Below are 21,582 nucleotides of genomic sequence, written 5' to 3' on the forward strand. Positions count from 1 at the left end.
AAATATCGTGGAGAGTAGGAGTGATTCTTAGACTTAAGAAATTTGATAAATAGCTTTTATTCTTAAGTTTGAGAGTAGGACTAAATTTCGCAAATTCTCAGGACTTAAGTGTAAAATGGCACTCTAAGACGCTTGATAAATACGGCCCCTGATTTCAGACACCTTCTCAATGTTCACATTGTTTATGGATAAACTAACTTCTACCTTTTTTTTTATTACTGAATACCATCAATTTAGTATTTTCCAAATTTAAAGATAATTTATTTACATCAAACCACAATTTTACTTGAACCATTTCCTCTTCAATATTATCAGCTAAGATTTTCAAGTCATCTCCTGAACAGTATAAATTTGTATTGTCTGCGAATGATATGTACTGTGAAATTTCTGAAACCTCACAAATATCATTTATATATAAAATAAACCGTTTAGTTCCTCACAAGATGGAAACAAACTATGTGTGCCATTCATGAGTGTTATTTTGACTCAGGAAGATGTGTTTGTGATCCACCATTCAAACAGAACCAGTTTCCAAAAGATCCAGACATGAAAATAAGATGGATTAAGGTCGTTAATAGGAAATGTAAGAACGCTAATAACAAGTGGGTGGACTGGAAGCCTCCAAAAGACTCACAGATCTGCAGTAAACATTTCTTGCATGGTAAACCAAAGGATGAGCACCCTTTGCCATTGTTAGAAATGGGCTACACATCAACAGTTAGCGTGAAAAGAAGAAGAAGACTAGTGCGGCATGGACCTACAGAAATGTCAACATCAGCGTCAACTACTGCTGCTGCTTCCATGGATGAAGTTATCCCACAGACTGGCCAAGTAGAGGATAGTTCTGAATCCACCACACCAGGTATGATAAAACATGACATGGACAGTATTTGAAATAAACATTGTTGAAACATATTGCTACATTATACAATAATGTTGTGTACAAATATTCATAAAAGGTACATTACATCATTGTTATCCTGTAATCACAAATGTTGTAAGTGTCATGGATTATCTACTAATAGGTTATATCAATTGACAGTTATTTGTTTACTAAAAAGTACCAATTAACAGTTATATTACTTGGTAAATGATTTTAAATGACACATTATTCTTCTTTTTTTCAGTCCCCAAAACTCAACACTGGAGTGGAATCTGTGGAACATGATCATCATCATTGCTGATAGGACTGTAGAACAATTCCTTCATCCAACCTGCAAGGAATACATGCAATACATGCACAATTGTGTTGGAAACTTACTATACCAAATATTGCTAAATAAAATTACCAGGTATGGGACTGCTAGATATTGGTGAAAAAACAAAACAAAAAACGTTCATGTAGCTAAAATATGGTGATCTCACCATATGGCAGAGGTGGGACCAAGTCATTGCTTTGCAAGTCACAAGTAAGTCTCAAGTCTTTGCCCTCAAGTCTCGAGTCAAGTCCCGAGTCAAGACAGGCAAGTCCCGAGTCAAGTCCAAAGTCAAGACTGGAAAATCTCAAGTCAAGTCACAAGTCCTGCATTTTGAGTTTCGAGTCCTTTCAAGTCCTTTTGACCACAGACTAATATTTTTACACAGATTGTGTATGCTTTTAAACCGCTGTATTTATTTATTAAAACAAGTGCATTTGAAATAGCAGGAAAGAAAATAGTACTGACATTGCAATTCATAATAGCACTATTAACCAGTCATTTTAATAGTTTAAACAATTTTAAACATTTAACTCATTCCTTTACAGAATAAACACATTTGCAAAAACAAGTGCAACTGTACTTATTTGTACAAAAGTGTTAACATTGTATTTCCATGGCATATTGCATTGTAACTAGTTCCACAGCAGTTTCTATTCTGTTCTTACCTTATCTCATTGATCTCATCTCATACTGTATGTGTGTTGATGTGTGCGTACACATGAAAAACATAACAAATACATGAACATAACAATGAACAGAGTTGTACTTTTTAGATGTCAGGGCCCTATGCAATATGTACACATATTCTTAATATAGTATATATTTTAACTGACCTTTATTTGACTATGTTTGTCTTTTTGTAGGTGGCTAAAATACGCGGTGCTGCTGACCGCCGTCTAACGTTATGTTACTGTGTGTGATACATTCACTAACGGAACGTTAAGTGTAGGTACCTCATGCAACCCTGCTTAAAAAATCACTTGACAAAAAGTATGAATAAGGTAGCAAACTGCAGTGGACGCAACATATTGCCGTGTTTGAAATGACGTTATAACCATAAACATCTTATAAGTAGACGCAATATTGGTTGCTGTGACGCGAGCAATTTGCATCTTGAAGTGGTGATGAGGAGCCGGCGAGCAGCCTAAACTGACAGTTGACAGGTAGAAAACAAAGATGCCGGGCTGGTGTTCAGCGTTTTCCTGCTCAAATGAGCGGACTGTTGAAAATAGGAATCGGGGGATTACTTTTCACAAGTAAGATTTAACATTAATGTACTATTGGTTGTATTTTATGAAAATAACATTACCACAGAGTTGAGAAGGAGCAAAGATCTTCAATATTTGTATGTGAAAATCACAAATAAATCTTCTGGGGGAGGATGACGCCCCTACAGGGGTTTGGTTTACAAACTTTCTGCCCCACCTAAAACAAAATTCACCAGCCGCCATTGATTATAATGCATTCTCATTTTAGGCAAAATATAAGACAATACTTTCTTAACAGTATAATTGTAACCAGGAATAAGTCTTCAAGTAACAATATTCAAATACTAACATTGTTGGGTAAAACAGAATTTGGTTTTATTCTGAATCCAGTGAAACAGATTGGTGGTTTTAGCTGATATAAAGACTTTCAGGTGTTTATATATGTTTAAGTATTTGGCAGACGCTTGTATCCAAAGCGACATACATAAAAAATACATATATAACAATCACTGTAAACATGATCATTTAAGGGAAGAATGTAATACAAAATATCAATACAAAGTGTCACGACAGAATAAACTCTCTGCTGCTGCAGCAACAGAGATACGGTCTATAAGATATATAGATATCTAATGTATTCATACATTGTTTATGTAGCATGTATAAATAACGTAATCATATTGTTTCTTCAATTTAAAAATAGCTGACCGTTTTTTCCCCCCTTCTCTGGGATTATATTCCCAGTTTTAATCTCGGACGTCTGGTCACTTATAGCGTATAAGAATATTCTATTACTGTTAAGCAAACTATCAATAATAAAACATGTGTCCGTTATCATAGCTACACGTATGACAAAAAAGCGCGTGAAAATGAGTGGTATTCAGTGAGGTAAAATGAATTAAATGCGTTGACAGTTCATTGCTCCTGCCAAATGAATTGCACTGAGTGGAGCGGATCACCACTCCAAGATGGCGGCCCCGCGTCTCGTCTGCGCCAGTAGGCAGTAGCGCTCGATGCTGTGTACCCTTATAAGATGTCTATGGTTATGACGTTAGCAGTGAGTTTACAACCTCACTGATTTAACTACAGAGCAAATAAAAGTCATGTTACTTAGCCAATAAACGTTATCTTACATTCAAAACTTACCCTTCTTTGTGCAACTTCAAATGTCGAACGAAGTTGGAAGTTGTTGCGTCTCCGTCTGTAATATTCGAACTGCGTGATTTGCATACGGCAATTCGTTGACCAAGTCGTAGATTTTATACCCGAACGAAACCAACTTTGGTATAAATCTTTCTCACTGGCGCGTTGTTTGACAACTCTTGTTCATTGGTTGTCCTGCAATTTGATTGGATCAATGCTGTGTGATGAAAACAATGTAGATCTAATTTGATTGGCTGTTGTACTGAGAGTACACACGCTGACAAGCAGCACACACACTGATAGACAGACACGTACAAAATGAAAGCTACGGAGCGCTCCCAAATAACTTTTTAAGCTTTAGGTTTTGGGGAAAGTAGCAAGTCATGTCAAGTCAAAAGGCTCAAGTCCAAGTGAAGTCACAAGTCATTGATGTTAAAGTCTAAGTCGAGTTGCAAGTCTCTTTACATTTTGTCAAGTCGAGTCTAAAGTCATCAAATTCATGACTCGAGTCTGACTCGAGTCCAAGTCATGTGACTCGAGTCCACACCTCTGCCATATGGTATCATTAAAATACAAACATAAAGGAAATCTGACCTGTTCTGAAATAACTGTAACCCGTGCCTTCTTTATAACTTTGAAGCATTCTTGTGTCCATGTGTGTAACACCAAGGTACATGCCTACATCAAAGTACATGTGTGTAACTCCAAGGTACATGCCTATATCAAAGTACATGTGTGTAACACCAAGGTACATGCCTATATCAAAGTACATGTGTGTAACACCAAGGTACATGCCTATATCAAAGTACATGTGTGTAACACCAAAGTACACGCCTATATCAAAGTACATATTTGTAACACCAAGGTACATGCCTATATCAAAGTACATGTGTGTAACACCAAGGTACATGCCTATATCAAAGTACATGTGTGTAACACCAAGGTACATGCCTATATCAAAGTACATATTTGTAACACCAAGGTACATGCCTATATCAAAGTACATGTTTGTAACACCAAGGTACATGCCTATATCAAAGTACATGTGTGTAAGACCAAGGCACATGCCTATATCAAAGTACATGTGTGTAACACCAAGGTACATGCCTATAACAAAGTACATGTTTGTAACACCAAGGTACGAGCTTAATTCTGCACAGGTCCAAGAGTGTTAAAAATCATTTAACCCTCGTTACCCAGGCTGTGAATTAGAATGGCCTAGCATTATTAGCCCGATGGCCGCTAAAAAGACAAATGCCAGTAGGACCAAGGGATAGGCGGCTCGCCGGGCAGAGCGATAAAGGGAGGCCAAGGAGAAAAAGGAAGCACTTCCTTGTCGCCAAAGTTATATCCAAGGATACACAGACTCGACTGTGTGCTAACACGACTGTTTATTTTAATTTACGACACTTCCAAAAGGCGCGGGTCAAACTGCTTTACGGCACCACACTTCACTGTCGTAACACACCAACACCAGAACATAGCATAGACTAGACTATATGCTACAAACAGATCGATTAGTTGGCTTACTTGTTGCCCTCGACCTCACTGGTAGAATCCGGCAGTTCTTTGCCCCTGGTTTCAGGGAGGGAGAAACCCAGAACTCCACTAAGCATTGCGATGGTGCTGAAGACAATGTTGGGTAGGAACCAGTGATAAAAGGCCTACATGTTGATTGGTGGAGAGAGGAGAGCAGCTACTTGCCCAACTATGGACAATAATCCAACAGCTGTTTGCATGAGGAGAGAGAAGAGTAGAACTGGAAGTACAGAACACTAGGAATAAAATGTTGACACAAACATGAAAAAAACTCCATATGTTATACGCAGAGCCACGTCATAAAAGGAGGAAAGCCCCCGGTAGCCTCCATGACAAAATGGATATACATACCCTGAACTAATATGTATTCATTCAAATGATTGAATAGCTTTTTTTGCAGAAGGTCCTTAAAAATAGCACAGCGCTCCTGTAACTCTGACAAAATAAATGAACCAAAATCAAATGTCTACCGTAGAAGACTGGTTCTCTAGAACAGTGTTTTTAGAATAGAATAGAATATATCTTTATTGTCATTGAACACTGTACAACGAAATTGCAAGCACTAATTTAGTGCAAATTCATAATAACACATAAAAACATAAGAACATGGTACTCAGATAAATAGATACAAATACATAAAATAAGCATACCAAGCACACAGCTCACATGCACTCATTCTTTTTTATGCCTTGTGTTCAGCGACACTATTGCTCTCGGGTAAAAAGTGTTCTTAAATCTGTTTGTCCGGCATTTTAATGTCCTGTATCTCCTGCCTGAGGGCAGCAATTCAAAAAGTTTATGTCCGGGGTGTGCCGTGAGATACAGTCTGGTGTGCTGTGGGAGAATATGTAATTTTACCTATTTGGGTTAAAAATATTTTTTGCAAACCAGTACCGGTAATAATAATCTGCAAATGTGTCGGTGCTGTCTAGAGCTTGGCAGAGTAACCATGTTATATCCTTCCATATCAGTAGGTGACAGCTAATAGCTAATTGCTTTGTAGATGTCGGGAACATGGTTTGTCATGATCACAATATGCAGGCGACAGTGTGCGGGTAAAAAGGTATCTAATGCGTAAACCAAAAATAAACAAAAGGTGAGTGCCGCTAAGAAAAAGCATTGAAGCTTAGGGAAGGCTATGCAAAACGAAACTAAAACTGAACTGGTTGCAAAGTAAACAAAAACTTAATTCTGGACGACAGCAAAGACTTACAGCGTGTGGAGCAGACGGCGTCCACAAAGTATCAAACAATCAATCAATCAATGTTTATTTATATAGCCCTAAATCACAACTGTCTCAGAGGGCTGCACAAGCCACAACGACATCCTCGGTACAGAGCCCACATACGGTACATCCGAACATGACATGACAATCAACAATGTCCACACAAAGAAGGATAGCGACAACTTAAATAGCCTTGATTGCTAAAACAAAGCAGGTGTGGGGAATAGCACTCAAGGAAGACATGAAACTGCTGCAAGAAAATACCAACAAAACCGGAAAAGCCACCAAAATAGGAGCGCAAGACAAGAACTAAAACACTACACACAGGAAGACACCAAACAACTCCAAATAGGTCACGGTGTGATATGACAGGTCGTGACAGTACTTTGAGACAATAGCTATAGTGATGCATGCTTGGTTATGGTTTGAATTCATATCCAACAATTGCAAGAACTATATTTTATTGTCAATATCGACTGCTGAGTTTCATTTTTTCTGCTGGTGGTGTGCCTCTGCATTTTTCTATTAAAAAATGTGCCTTGGCTCACAGAAGGTTGAAAAATACTGGTCTAGAATATACAAAAGGGGACTAATAGTGAAGACAGAAGCCCCTCAGTTCTTAGCTTTCTGGAAATGTGGGCTCCAAAACAATTACGTTTAATATCCCTGCTGTATGGCCTTACTTTGAGAACTAAAACAGAGTCAAGGCCCTCACAACCCCGTGACCCTGAGAAGAATACACAGTATATATGTTAAAAACAGGGCATTCAATCAATCGCAACTGGACTGGTATACATATTTAGGGTTCTGGCACTAGCCGCTAGACTACATCTGACCAATCCAAGTCTAAGACTAGATCTGACCAATCTAAGTCTATGAGCATGAACTGTTGAAACCTCCTCGGATCAGAGGCGAATAGTCTTCTAAGACAAACCAACCAGTCCAGTTGCGATCGATTGAATGCCCTGAGATTACAATGACCTGGATGAATGAGAACATTCATACACAGTATATATATATTGCTTACCTGACTGAAGTGGGGAACAGTTCCTGAGAGTAGACCATACACACCGAAATATTCCAGTCCAAGAAGAAATTCCCTGTCGTTAAAAGAGCCGTAATAGCAACAGCATTGTCTGGAATGGGAACAAGTGAAAGATATGTGAGTGTAATATATCCAAGCTAGGGCATAATTTTTGTGAACAATTATGGAGTCCCCTTGAGAGAAACCCACGGTCAGGAGACTGAACAAGCCACCTGCCAGGATGGTTCAAATCACAGACTTTTTTCTTCCCAACAACTCCAAAAACCAGATGCACAGAAAGTGTGCGGGTATTTCTGTGATTCCAAACACAAAATGAACCAGGAAGATGCTCAAACCAAATGTCCCAACACTGAGAGAAATACAAAAGTAGTCTAAGTATGTCGAAGACCTAGGTGAGAAAAAAAGAAATAAATTAGAGGATGTAAAATTAAATAACAAAATGTTTACACACCAGAAAAAACATGCAATTATTAAGTAAATCAGCAGCTTCCTTGTGGTTGAAAGCATTTTCATGGCTCCACTTTCGACTTCTTTCCCCTCATGTTCTTCTAGCTGCGTAGTTCAAGAGAAGAACAAACGATTAAAGACTAGAATAAATAATTTTGTGGATTTTGTATCAAAGCATACCACACAGTCCAAAGTACTCTCTGGGACTTCCTGTTTATTTATTAAGGCCATGGAGATTTTTTTTTATAATCTGCAAATGTAAATTTGTATAACAATTCAGACATTTTCTCTCACATGTTTTTATTGCATAAATGTCTGAGTGCATACATATAAAACAATCACAACACAATCATCATATTACAAAAGAGAATAATAAAGATAATTGATAAAATGGATTATAGAGACCCAACAAATGATTCATAAAGTTACACATTTTAAAATTGTATAAAAGACAACTGTTCAAATGATGTATAAAGTAAATAATAATATGCTTCCTGAAGTGGTCCAGAAGATGTTTCAGATGTGAACCAGTACATATGTATATCATATAAAGGTGCTAATCTATGGGATTATTAACAATTATAAATACTATGTAATACTTCAATATTTCAAACACCTATAGAAAACACTATTGTGACTAAGTCTAAAATTGTATTATGAATATATATACACATAAAATGTTTATTGTATGTAAAATATGTCTTGTACTGTTTACTCTAACTTGTTCAGTCAAATTGTTCTGTTCATTTTTTAATGAAAGTACACAATGTTGCATATTAATGCATGTACTTGACTGAAAAAAACACCAATATAAAATATGTAATCTATAAATGTAGAAACATATTAAAAAGATTGTTTCACAAACAACAATGTCACACATGTTATATGTGCTGATGTTGTTAGAAAGTCAAAATTAAAGTTTTGACTGTTTATTTCAAATCCTGCAGTTTCATTTGCTGCTGCTGTTCTCACCAGCACACTTGTGTTTCTTACACTGGTACTGATAAGAGAATCTTTCACCACACACACTGCAACTCAACACTTTCTCTCCTGTGTGTTTTCTCATGTGTCTTACAAGGTTTGATCGTTGACAAAAGCTTCTGTTGCAGATTGAACAGGAATGTGATTTTTCACCAGTGTGTGTTCTCTTGTGTCTTTTCAAATTGTGACTTTCTCTAAAACCTTTACCACAGACTGAACATATACAAGATGTTTCTCCAGTGTGTATTGTTCTGTGTTTTTCCAAACATGAACTTCGTGCAAAAACTTTACCACAGATTGAACAGATAAAAGGTTTTTCACCAGTGTGTGTTCTCATGTGTAATTTCAAATGTTCCTTCGTGGTAAAAGATAAGCCACAGATTGAACAAGAAAAAGGTTTTTCACCAGTGTGTGTTCTCATGTGTACTTTCAAATGGTTACTTTCTACAAAACTTTTACTACAGATTGAACAGATAAAAGGTTTTTCTCCAGTGTGTGTTCTCATGTGTGCTTTTAAACTCTGACTGTGTCCAAAACCTTTACTACAGATTGAGCAGATAAAACGTCTTTCTCCAGTGTGTGTACTCATGTGTGCTTTCAAACTCTGACTGTGTCCAAAACCTTTACTACAGATTGAACAGATAAAAGGTTTTTCTCCAGTGTGTGTTCTTGTGTGATCTTTCATAGTTTGCTTCCTTGTAAAAGATAAGCCACAGATTGAACAAGAAAAAGGTTTCTCTCCAGTGTGTGATCTCATGTGTGTTTTCAGATCACTATGGTATTTAAAGGTTTTGTCACAGTGAGAACATTTCAAGTGAGTGTTGTCAGTGTGACATGTCTTAGAGTCTTCATCATCAGTGTCAGGAGAGTGTGACGTTGTGTCCTCACTATCTGATAGTGGAGCTAAGAGCTTGTCTGCTTGTGATCCTCCACAGTGGTCTCCATCAGCTTCTGTTGTCATGTGTTGTGTTGAGCTGCTGCTTGGAGGCTCCACCTCTCTCTTCTCCTCACTTTCACCTTTGACCTCATCATCTTCACTCTTCACAGGGACACCAGTCACTGGGAACTCCACCAGTCCTTCAAGATGCTCGCCCTCCTGACTGATGCTGTGTTCCTCCTCTTCCTCTTCCTTTTTACAGGGAAGGGTCTGTGTCAAAGAGGAAAAAGAGATGCCAGAGGGTCTGTGGTGCCTGGTCTTCTTCTTTGATAGATCCTCCTTCACCATCCTGAAGCTACACTCTTGTTTTTCAGGCAGAAGTTGTTCTTCACAGACATCTGCAGGACACAAAATGACAAACATGCTTGAGAAATGTCCAGATTTTCTCAGTCACATGAGGCATTCAGTAAGTTCACATGTACTTAAAATAACAAGTTATTATATGAATTGGCCTGAAAACAAACACACTGCTCTTTACAACATTATTCACAGGAAAATAATAGCACTTTTTACGAGGGATAGGCTAGGTGGCCCTAAAATCTATATTGCAATAAATTCCCTGCTGCCTGAAGGCAGCTGGGATAGGCTCCAGCGCCCCCTGTGATTTTAATGTCAGTTACTGATGTATAAACTTGGAGAAAAGATTAGGTCGTTTACATTGTAAATCTGTATTCTGTATTGTTGTCTCTGCTATGACGCCATCTTGTGGTCGAGTTCGCTCACTGCGAGTGCTGTGGGTTGTAAGTGTATTTCCTTTTTCTTCATGCCTTGAACCCCAAGTATGGTGTCGGCGACAGACTCGTTCTGTTTTTTGTTTTTAAGTCAATGTGTCAGTTTCCCCCGCCTGGCGTCTATATTGAGTGGTCGACACAACAAGGCGGTTCAATTGAGCTAAACTCTGCTCGTTTGAGACAGGAAGTCATGCATAAACACAAAATAAATGATCCAGTTTACTTTCAAGGTAAAATATCTGTCTAAGGCAGATGGTATTCTACACTTTGAAAAGTACTAATGGACGTGAAGTCAACTTGTCAAAGGTTTTCAGACCTAATTTCAACTCCTTGACACAAATGGACGAAGACATGCTGATTCTAAAAGGCCCAAAATTATTATTATTATTTATTTTACTATTGTCAGAAAAATTGTATTTAAATTATCAAAAAACTTTCCATTGTGAGTTTCCAATGAACAGACAAGAAGCTGTCTCTGCTGCACCAAGCCAAACGCTTGGAAGATTCCGCTGTGTACGATAGAAACAGACGGGAGGGGTCATCCATTGTCCTCGAAAACCTGATCAAGCTGAATCCACGACAAGCCCAAGCCCGAGGGATCTTCTTCTTTTGTCTTCTAATGTGACCGAAAACAAGGACTGTTTACATACCCATTCCTGTTGAGACAGGTGTTGTTGCGTAAACATTGAACATCTAAATAAAAGAGAGGACGAAAACCTTCTTCGTCAGAGCGTGGTGCAGGACTGTACAGAAAGTACAGTGGCCATGTCTCTCCTCAATATTGAGTCCAAATTTAATTCTGTCTCTGTTTGATTCCTTGCCTTTTGTCTTGTTTAATAGATGTCATCAGTGTTTGAATCTAACAACTATTATTATTTTTTCCCCCTGCCTCAGGGGGGTATTCGACAGGGCGGTTGCTGGTTGTTCCACTTCCATCGTTGGGGTCCCTGCGGGTGGGGTGGGTGGTTCCCGTGGCCCCGTGCTGGGCAGTCCTGCGGCAGCCGACTTGGGTGGGGTGGCCTGGGGCGAGCCCCGTCGTGCTCTCCGGGGGTGAGGGGTGGGCTCCCGGTTGCTGGTGGGGCAGGGGCGGTCCTCCTGTTCGGATGCGGGGAGTCTCTGGGCCCCTCGGGGTGTGGTCTCTCGCTGGCTTGGGGGCTGGCTGGCCCCTGCTTCTCCCGTGCCTTGTCCTCTGCTGGACGCATCTTTCTACAGCCTGCTGCTGGCTCTACTGGGCGGAAAGGTGGGCCGGGCTCTGGGGTTCCTGTCGCTGGCCGACCTGGCTGCGTGGGGCCGGTGGTCTGTTTGTGGGTTAGGCTCTCTGGGTGGCTGGGGCCGTACTCTGGCTCCCGCACACACTGGGAGTCAAATACATTGTACACACAAATACACACAGTTATTCATACATACATACATACGCGCACACATAAGTACCTACGCTCTGACATACTGTACATACACAAATACAGTACATATCTACACACTAAAAGTTTGTTCATCCACACACACATTCACTGTACAAACATACATGTACATATACATTCACTGTACAAACATACATATATACATACTGTACATATACATTCACTGTACAAACATACATATACACATACATGTACATATACATTCACTGTACAAACACACATATACACATACTGTACATATACATTTACTGTACAAACATACATATACTGTACAATATACAAGTACATATACATACATACACTCATGCACATAATCCCGTTTCATCAAACATGAATTAATGTTGTTGCCCTAGGGTAAACTGGATAACACATGGCACACTGACCAAGCTTAATTGCTCTGTTGATTGCTATTCTGAATGTTGCTGGGTCGGGTTTGGTTTTGGAATTGCATTATTATGATATTGTTGTGTATGGTTTTGTTGGATTGATTAATTAAAAAAACAAAAAAAAACATATTAACGTTGTTGTGCTACGGGAAACAGGGTAACACATAGCATACTGACAAAGCTTAACCTATTGTTACTATAACAATCTGCAAAGTTAATATAAATGGTAAATGGGTTATACTTGTATAGCTCTTTTCTACCTCCAAGGTACTCAAAGCGCTTTGACACTATTTCCACATTCACCCATTCACACACACATTCACACACTGATGGCGGGAGCTGCCATGCAAGGCCCTAACCACGACCCATCAGGAGCAAGGGTGAAATGTCTTGCTCAAGGACACAACGGACGTGACAAGAATGGTAGAAGGTGGGGATTGAACCAGGAACCCTCAGGTTGCTGGCACGGCCACTCTCCCAACCGCGCCACACTGTCCCCACATAGCTGGCTTCTCTTTCTTCCCTTCTATTTATCTGCTTTCTTTTGTATCTCTAGTTATCACTACGTACATGTATTGTTGCATTTGAACAACTGTATTGTTGATAATAGAGGTCAATTATTGTTATCGTGCATTATATATAGTGCTATTTCTATTGGTATTTTTATTTCTCCATTTGTAGTATAATAATGTTCATTGTCATTTCTGTACTATTATTTATTTCGCTAACTGCTTCTTTGCTATCACTTTTACCATCATATTTGTACATATCCTATTTGCTGATGTTGTTCTGTTGCTATTGTTGTTGTAGTTGTTATTGTAGTCTCTCTGTCTTAGCCCCTTCTTGTCCCCACAATTTCCCCCTCTGTCTTCCCTTTTTTCTCTTTCTATCCCCTCCTGCTCTGGCCGGGCTGCACCAAATGATAATATAAATACATTTAATAAAGTCAAATACAAATAAGGTAACAAGAGAAGTATCCCACACTTCTCTTTTGTAAAGTAAATTTGTACAGCCGATATGGGCATCTACATCTACTATATGATTTGCCTGAGAAGCTGGACAGGACAAAAATAAATACATTTAAAAAATATATATATAATGATAATGGTAATAACAGAAAAATAAAAGGCCCAAAATTAAAGAATCATATAACAGGCATATCCCGGGCAGATCTATAGGGGCCTGTGTCAATTACCAGCTGATACGAGGGCGGGGTTAGAAGGAGGTGATTAAGATGTATGTGTGTACAACACTCGCCAGGGATGATGTTACTGTTGTGTTGTTGCTTGCGACAAAAACAATTAAAGTTGTGGTTCTGCAAGGCAAAACTCTCGTCTTTTCCACGAGTCAAGTCAGTGCCGTCACAGACACTTGCCTGTGGGAATTGATGGACGGCAAGGCTCGAGACGCGCCCGCGGTGTTTCACTTCAGCAGCCGTTACGGATCTCGAATGGCAAGACCGACTATTTGCTTCTGCTCCTCTGGAAGGACAGAATAAACCGTTTGCGTTAAAGCGGAACTGGACTTTTTTTTTTTTTTTTTAATGTTGCCTATCGTTCACAATCACTATGAAAGACACGACGACGGATGTTTTTTTTTTTTTTAGCATTCATTGTAACATGACTTCCTGTCCCACACAAGCAGATTTCAGGTAAATTGAGCCACTGTGCACAGGCGGTTGAAACTGAAACATTGACTTGAATAAAAATGATTCTCCTAGGGTTTAAAGCAATGTGTACATTAAAAGTGAGCGTTGTATAAAAATGACTAGTTCCATCTCCAACATTAAAGCGAGTGTCGCTAACACAGGAAAACGTGTGGAGGAGAATTGCAAGTAGCCGAAACAAAGATTGTGAATGACTGACAGGAGGCTCACTTTGTTCATGTACCGTATTTTTCGGACTATAAGGCACACTTAAAAGCCTTTCATTTTCTCAAAAAAATGACAGTGCGCCTTATAACCCGGTGCGCCTAATGTACGGAATCATTCTGGTTGTGCTTACCGACCTCGAAGCAATTTTATTTGGTACATGTTGTAAAGATTAGTGTGACCAGTAGATGGCAGTCACACGTAAGCGATACGTGCAGACTGCAATATGACACCAGTAAACACCAAAACGTTAAATGTTCCATTGAAAATAAAGAACATTACACACGGCACTCAAAAATCTGTCAAAATGTTTTAGTACGACTTTGAAGCCACACCGCTTGATGGATTGTCGGCCCATTACGGCTACCGTAGTCAGAGATACAAGTATTACTATGGTGTTTAGTTTAGTTTATTAAGGATCCCCATTAGTCTACACCGCAGTGGAGACTATTCTTCCTGGGGTCCAGGCAAAAAACATCACACAATCACAAAACAAAAGATTAAAATGCAGTACAACATGATCAAATAATGAAATGTTGTAATACAAAAATAGCAACAACAAAGAACCAAAAAAATAATAATAACTTCGAGTTTACATAATATTGTTCATACCAAAGATAAAAAGAGCAATATAAAAATAGATATATATATATTTTTGCAAAAAAAAAATAAAACAAAGAACCAATGGCCTAAAATATATACATTAGTGTACCAAAGACAAACAGTAAGTGACGAAAAAAGTTCCATCCACCATTTTCTACTGCTTGTCCCATAATCAATAAAATAGTCAATAAAAACAGTCATGACATTAGGTACAATCTAGAATAATCTCTTTCCGCAATACTTCTCCTCTTAGTCTATTCTTAAAACCCACTCTGCTGGTGATTGATACCAGATATTGTGGAAGTCGATTCCAGTAAGTGATTGCCCTATACATTACAGTCTTTTTCAAAACATCACTTTTGGGTTTAAGACGGGTGAAAGCACCTCTTAGGGCTAACCTGGTACCATAGTTGTGACTTTCACTAGCAAGCAACAGCTGAGAATACAGATATGAAGGTTTATGGTATGTATAGATTGTTTTTAAAAATAGAATCAAACTACACGCTACTCTTTCACCAACTCTCATCCATGACAATTCATTATGCATGATCTCAACGCTGGTCCTAAATGAGCAATGGAGAGCGAGTCTGGCAGCTCTGTTTTGGGTAAGCTGGATTTTATTGAGTTCTTGTTTAGATGCATTAGACCAGATTGCTGGGCAATAGTCAATATGTGACAATACAAGGGATTGTATAACTTGTTTCGTAGTTGTGTTAGTTAAAAAATAGGCACTTCTTCTTATGATTGAGATGCTTCTGCTCATTTTTGTTACTATGTTATTAATGTGAGTGGCCCAAAATAGTCTTTCATCTATTGTAACTCCCAGCAACCTGGCTTCTTTAACTTGTTCAATATGAACTCCGTTCAAAGAAACATTCAATATGCGTTCTTTTCTATGAGCATGTTTTGAGCAAATAACAAGACATTTTTTTTTGGAAATATTAAGTTTCATCTTATTTTCTGTAACCCATTTAGAAATCTGCATAACCTTGTCTTGTAGTATACTGCTCAGGTCTGTGCAATTATCAGCATAAGCATATATTGTTGTGTCATCTGCGTAAATTGCACAGTAACCATTCTTTAAAATACATGACATATCATTTACAAATATTGAGTATAATAAAGGTCCCAGGCAACTTCCCTGGGGAATACCACAATATAATGTTTTAATATTTGAAAGGGTTCCATTGAACATGACACATTGCTGTCTGTTGACTAGGTAGCTTTTCATCCAGTTAATCGCTGAGAGTTTAAAACCATAAGCAGACAGTTTTATAAGTAGTAGTTTGTGGTCAATAATATCAAAAGCAGCACTAAAATCTAATAGCACTGTGCCAACTAATAATTTACTGTCAATTTGTTTTAGCCAGTCATCTGTTCATTGTGTGAGAGCTGTGCATGTTGAATGGCCAGTTTTATATGCATGTTGAAAGTCTGAATTAATGTCATTTATAGAGAAATAATTTTGAATTTGCTTAAACATAATTGTTTCCATTAATTTTCCTAATACTGGTAAAATGCTAATTGGCCTACTATTCGATCCAGTGAATGCTTCTTTCCTATTTTTTGGTAGAGGAGTTACTCTAGCAACCTTCCATATTTGAGGATAGATTCCTTCTTTAAAACTTAAGTTAAAAATATAACATATCGGACTGGCTATTATTCCAGCTGACCATTTTAAAAGTCTACTATCTAGATTATCATGACCACAAGGTTTGTTAGATTTCAACTCAGACAATAGATTTTCAATTTCCAATACATTAGTGACTGAGAATTCAAATTTACATTTTTTGTCCTGCATGATATCATTTTTAATAAGTGACTCAGATAGAATACAATTTACAGGCAGCATGCCATTTCTTATAGTACATGGTGTGTGTATAAGGACCGCAAAATGGCACCCATTAGCAGACATATTATCTGGCATTTTGTATCACAATATTATGCAAAACCAACTTTTCTTACCTTCTGGTACCTGCTGATGTGTATTTGGGATCTGCATAAGTCCTGAACATTTTCACACTGTACTCCGTGCCGATTCCATAGTCTATCTAAGCTTCTTCTTTTTCTCTATCTTCTTGTTATGGGACATTCATCCTCTGCTGTTGCCATTTCTATTATAAAGTAGTGGAAAGTTCTAACGTATATCTCGCTATTGAAGTGCTAAAACATACTGGTGTAGTGAGTTTACATAATTATTAAAGAGTTCCGGTCGGACGTTTTTTCACGGGACACATTTCCGGCGTTGTTGTTGCACTAGTGAGCCACGGATGAGGAGATGCTGCTCCGTTGTTGATTGAAGTGAAGTCTGAATGTCATTAAAACAGTTAGCTCCATCTTTTAAATGATAAATGGGTTATACTTGTATAGCGCTTTTCTACCGTCAAGGTACTCAAAGCGCTTTCACAGTATTTCCACATTCACCCATTCACACACCCATTCACACACTGATGGAGGGAGCTGCCATGCAAGGCGCTAACCAGCACCCATCAGGAGCAAGGGTGAAGTGTCTTGCCCAAGGACACAACGGACGTGACCAGGATGGTAGAAGGTGGGGGTTGAACCCCAGTAACCAGCAACCCTCCGATTGCTGGCACAGCCACTCTACCAACTATTATTATTATTTATTAGCCTTTATTTTAACCAGGTAAAATCCCATTGAGATCAAAGATCTCTTTTCCAAGGGAGACCTGGCCAAGAGGGCAGCAGCAAGGTTACATTAAAAACAGTAAACAAATACATAAAACATCACATTTACGACATTAAAACTTGCTCACATAACACATGTGCATACAGACAAGGTAGACTGCAGTCCTTTCACAGAAGCTTTAAACTCATTCAACGTAACAAGGGTTTGAAGTTTAATATTCGATTGTAGGTTATTCCAAGCCTTCGCTGCTGAAAACCTAAATGCTTCCTTGCCCAGTTCAGTTCTTACTTTGGGGACGACAAATTGCAGAACATTCATGGAACGAAGATTGTGACTTCCTTGTTTCTTTGTTAAAAGACAAGACAGATAAGATGGAGTGATACCCAGAATGGTTTTGTAGATGAAAACATACCAATGATTGAGGCGTCGAGCACATAAAAGATGTCCAGTTAACCATTGAGTATAATACGCAATGGTGAGTAAGGGGAGCGCAGTTGGTGATAAATCTCAGTGCCCCGTGGTACACACTATCCAGCTTGTGGAGACAACCAGCAGTAGCATTCATGTACAACACATCTCCATAGTCAATAACAGGTAAGAAGGTTGTTTCCACCAATTTCTGTTTCACAGTAAAAGAAAAGCAAGACTTGTTTCTATAATAAAATCCCAGTAAAAGTTTCAGTTTTTTTACAACATACTGAATGTACCAACTTCGCCACTTTTGACACTTCTTCCACTCCCGTCCTTGCACGCTACACCGCTATAACAAAGATGACGGGGAGAAGACGCTGTCGAAGATGAGCCACGTAAATAAGACCGCCCATTAAACGGCGCAAACAGAAGCGACTGTCAGAAAGCGACTTGAAGATGATGTGTAAAACATCATCTATGCAACATTTTGACCAAAGAACCACCTTTACATGTTATGTAGACCACAAGGTAGTCTTTTACGTTTACAAAAAAATTATAATAATATGACTCCTTTAAAGGCCTACTGAAAGCCACTACTACCGACCACGCAGTCTGATAGTTTATATATCAATGATGAAATCTTAACATTGCAACACATGCCTATACGGTCGGGTTAACTTATAAAGTGCAATTATAAATTTCCCGCTAAACTTCCGGTTCAAAACGCCTTTGGAGGATGACGTATGCGCGTGACGTTGAGAGATCCACGGAAGTGTTTGGACCATATTGGACACAATACACAGAGCTCTGTTTTCTTTGACAAAATTCCACAGTATTCTGGACATCTGTGTTGGTGAATCTTTTGCAATGGAGGCTGCAAAGAAGAACGTTGTAGGTGGGATCGGTGTATGCGGCTGGCTGTAGCAACACAACAAGGAGAACTTTGACTTGGATAGCAGACGCGCTAGCGGCGAACTCACCTTGACTTCCAACGTCTCCGGGCCGCCGACCCCATCGTCAAACGCTGGAACGCAGGTGAGCACGGGTGTTGATGAGCTGAGGAGGGCTGGCTGGCGTAGGTGGAGCGCTAATGTTTTTATCATAGCTCTGACGAGGTCCCGTTGTTAAGTTAGCGTCGTTAGCAACAGCATTGCTAGGCTTCGACAGGCGTCGAATACACATTAACCGTGTATTTACATGCCCAGTGTTTGGTTCGGTGTCTCCTGATAGTAGTATTGTTGATCTTCTGTCTATCCTTCCAGTCAGGGGTTTATTTATTTTGTTTCTATCTGCATTTGAGAACGATGCTATCACGTTAGCTCAGTAGCTAAGTGTGTCACCAATGTATTGTCGTGGAGATAAAAGTCACTCTGAATGTCCATTTCGCGTGCTCGACTCTCATTTTCAAGAGGATATAGTATCCGAGGTGGTTTAAAATTCAAATCCGTGATCCACAATAGAAAAAGGAGAGAGTGTGGAATCCAATGAGCCAGCTTGTACCTAAGTTACGGTCAGAGCGAAAAAAGATACGTCCGGCACTGCCTCTCTAGTCCTTCACTCTAACGTGCCTCATCCACGAATCTTTCATCCTCGCTCAAATTAATGGGGTAATCGTCACTTTCTCGCTCCTAATATCTCTCGCTCCATTGTAAACAACGGGGAATTGTGAGCAGCACTACCGCTTGTGACGTCACGCTACTTCCGGTAGGGGCAAGGTTTTTTTTATCAGCGAGCAAAAGTTGCGAACTTTATCGTCGATTTTCTCTACTAAATCCTTTCAGCAAAAATATGGCAATATCGCAAAATGATCAAGTATGACACATAGAATGGATCTGCTATTCCCGTTTAAATAAAACAAATTCATTTCAGTAGGCCTTTAATGCGCCTTATAATCCAGTGTGATTTACCGTAATTTCCGGACTATAAGCCGCACCTGACTATAAGCCGCACCAGCTAAATTTAGGGGAAAATACAGATTGCTCCATATATAAGCCGAACCCGACTATAAGCCGCAGGGTTTTGATGTGTAATTACCGTAGTATATTGGGGTTCCTGCTACCACGGAGGGGATTGTCGGGACAGAGATGACTGTTTGGGAACGCAAAGCGTCCCATTTATTAACAATAAATCTTTTAATCATTCAATCAAACTTTCACATCTTTGACATGGCGAACAACATTCATGCAGAGTACAAATAATACAACTGTGCAAAGTAATACAAAGTGCTCGCCTGTACGTTATCAAAATAACCAGCCTACCGGTATATGAAAAGTCAGTCTTTAATCATTGTGTCATCGTCTTCCTCCTGCATACTAAAACCACCGAAATCCTCCTTGTCGATGTCGGAGAAGAACAGGCCGTAAATAAGCCGCACCGTTGTATAAGCCGCAGGGACCAGAACGAGGGGAAAAAGTAGCGGCTTATAGTCCGGAAATTACGGTATGTATGGAAAAAAATACAACTAAAACAAAAATACACCATTCAACGGCAGTACGCCTTATAATCCGGTGCGCCCTATGGTCAAAAAAATATGGTAATATTTACGTATTTTTGCTCATTAGAGCATTCATTTCAAAAACGCATCACAACATTGCGTTTTTTTTTTTTTTTTTAAATAACATCACTGAATATTACCCACTGCAGACTTAACGAAAGCCAAAAAACATAATAAAACATCACTTACTGTACAAGGTCTGCTGTCACAAAGATGCAGACTGATAGAATGTTGTTATATTCCCGTCTAGATAAAGAATGACTCATAATCGTCGCACGGAAAAGGGGGGTGAAGCCAAGCGTCTTTTTGTGTCGTTCACCATTGCCGGGTCTAAATTGGCTGTCAAACGGTACCGACTTGTCAGAGTACGTCCTCATCCTTCTACTATCCAGGTGAGAGGCATGATTCATGATCTGGAATAATCTTTCACCAGCACAGAGGTGAGGAAGGAGCTCACCAGCCGGTGATGTCAACATAGACACACAAGCTATAAATAGTTTGTCTGTGTTAGCACTTATAATAACAATATCAGTAATACTTGCTTGGTATTCAAGCCACCAAATGCAAATGGAGTATTGCTGGTGCTTTTTAGATGGTTATAGAGGACCCCCCATTGGCTCCATTGCAAGTAGACTTTTATTTACATTTATGAGTTAGAATGTGATTTAAAAATATATATATCCATCGTCATGTCTTTTATAATGATTGTGAACGATAGAAAAAATTCCCCCCCAAAAAAGTGCAGTTCCCCTCTAAATTCCAGTGATTAGATTTAAGACTTGAAGTCTATGAGCATGAAGTGATGAAGACTACTTAGATGAGAGGACAAACGTCTTCTAAGACAAAGTGAACAGTCCAGTTGTGATGGATTGAATGCCCTGAGAATAAAATGATATGTGGATGTTGTGCTTACTTGGACTGTGATGAAGCTGTGAGGACTCAGGTGGTTTGTCTTCATGCTCTTCAGTCTTCACAGAGACAACAGTCAGTGGAAACTTGGTGACATCATCCTCCTCCTGCCCTAGAAGACACTCTCCCTCCTGAGTGATCCACACTTCCTCCTCTTCCTCCTTAATGTGGGGGGGCTGTGAATTGTCCTCTTCCTCTTTAATGTGGGGCGGCTGTAGATCCTCCTCTTCCTCTTTAATGTGAGGGGGCTGCTGGACGTCTGTTGGGTAAATAAGTAAATAAGATAAAGAGAGAATAGAAATAGTTTTGGACTGACACTGTTAACACAATGATGTTATTTGTGTTCTTTGGTGTGTTGTGTTAACAGTGTGTAGCAAAACAAC

At 39.1% G+C, this 21,582-nt stretch overlaps 1 protein-coding gene across 5 annotated transcripts in view; it reads right to left on the reverse strand.

Moving 5' to 3' along the window:
- The window catches only part of LOC133664736 (zinc finger protein OZF-like), a 519,603-nt gene that overhangs the window by 390,986 nt on the left and 107,035 nt on the right, over positions 1–21,582 (reverse strand). For 2 of the 5 annotated variants that reach the window (XM_062069617.1, XM_062069609.1), the window contains 2 exons: positions 21,204–21,458; positions 8,720–10,062 (listed from right to left, as the gene is read on the reverse strand). The exons of the other annotated variants lie outside the window; for them this stretch is intronic. In XM_062069617.1, coding sequence (XP_061925601.1) covers positions 8,756–10,062; positions 21,204–21,458 — 1,562 coding nt within the window. In that variant the 3' untranslated portion in view covers positions 8,720–8,755. Of the gene's footprint in view, positions 1–8,719; positions 10,063–21,203; positions 21,459–21,582 lie in introns of those variants that run through there. 5 annotated transcript variants of the gene reach the window in all.

Source organism: Entelurus aequoreus, linkage group LG14 (genome assembly GCF_033978785.1).
Source record: "Entelurus aequoreus isolate RoL-2023_Sb linkage group LG14, RoL_Eaeq_v1.1, whole genome shotgun sequence".
NCBI lineage: Eukaryota > Metazoa > Chordata > Actinopteri > Syngnathiformes > Syngnathidae > Entelurus > Entelurus aequoreus.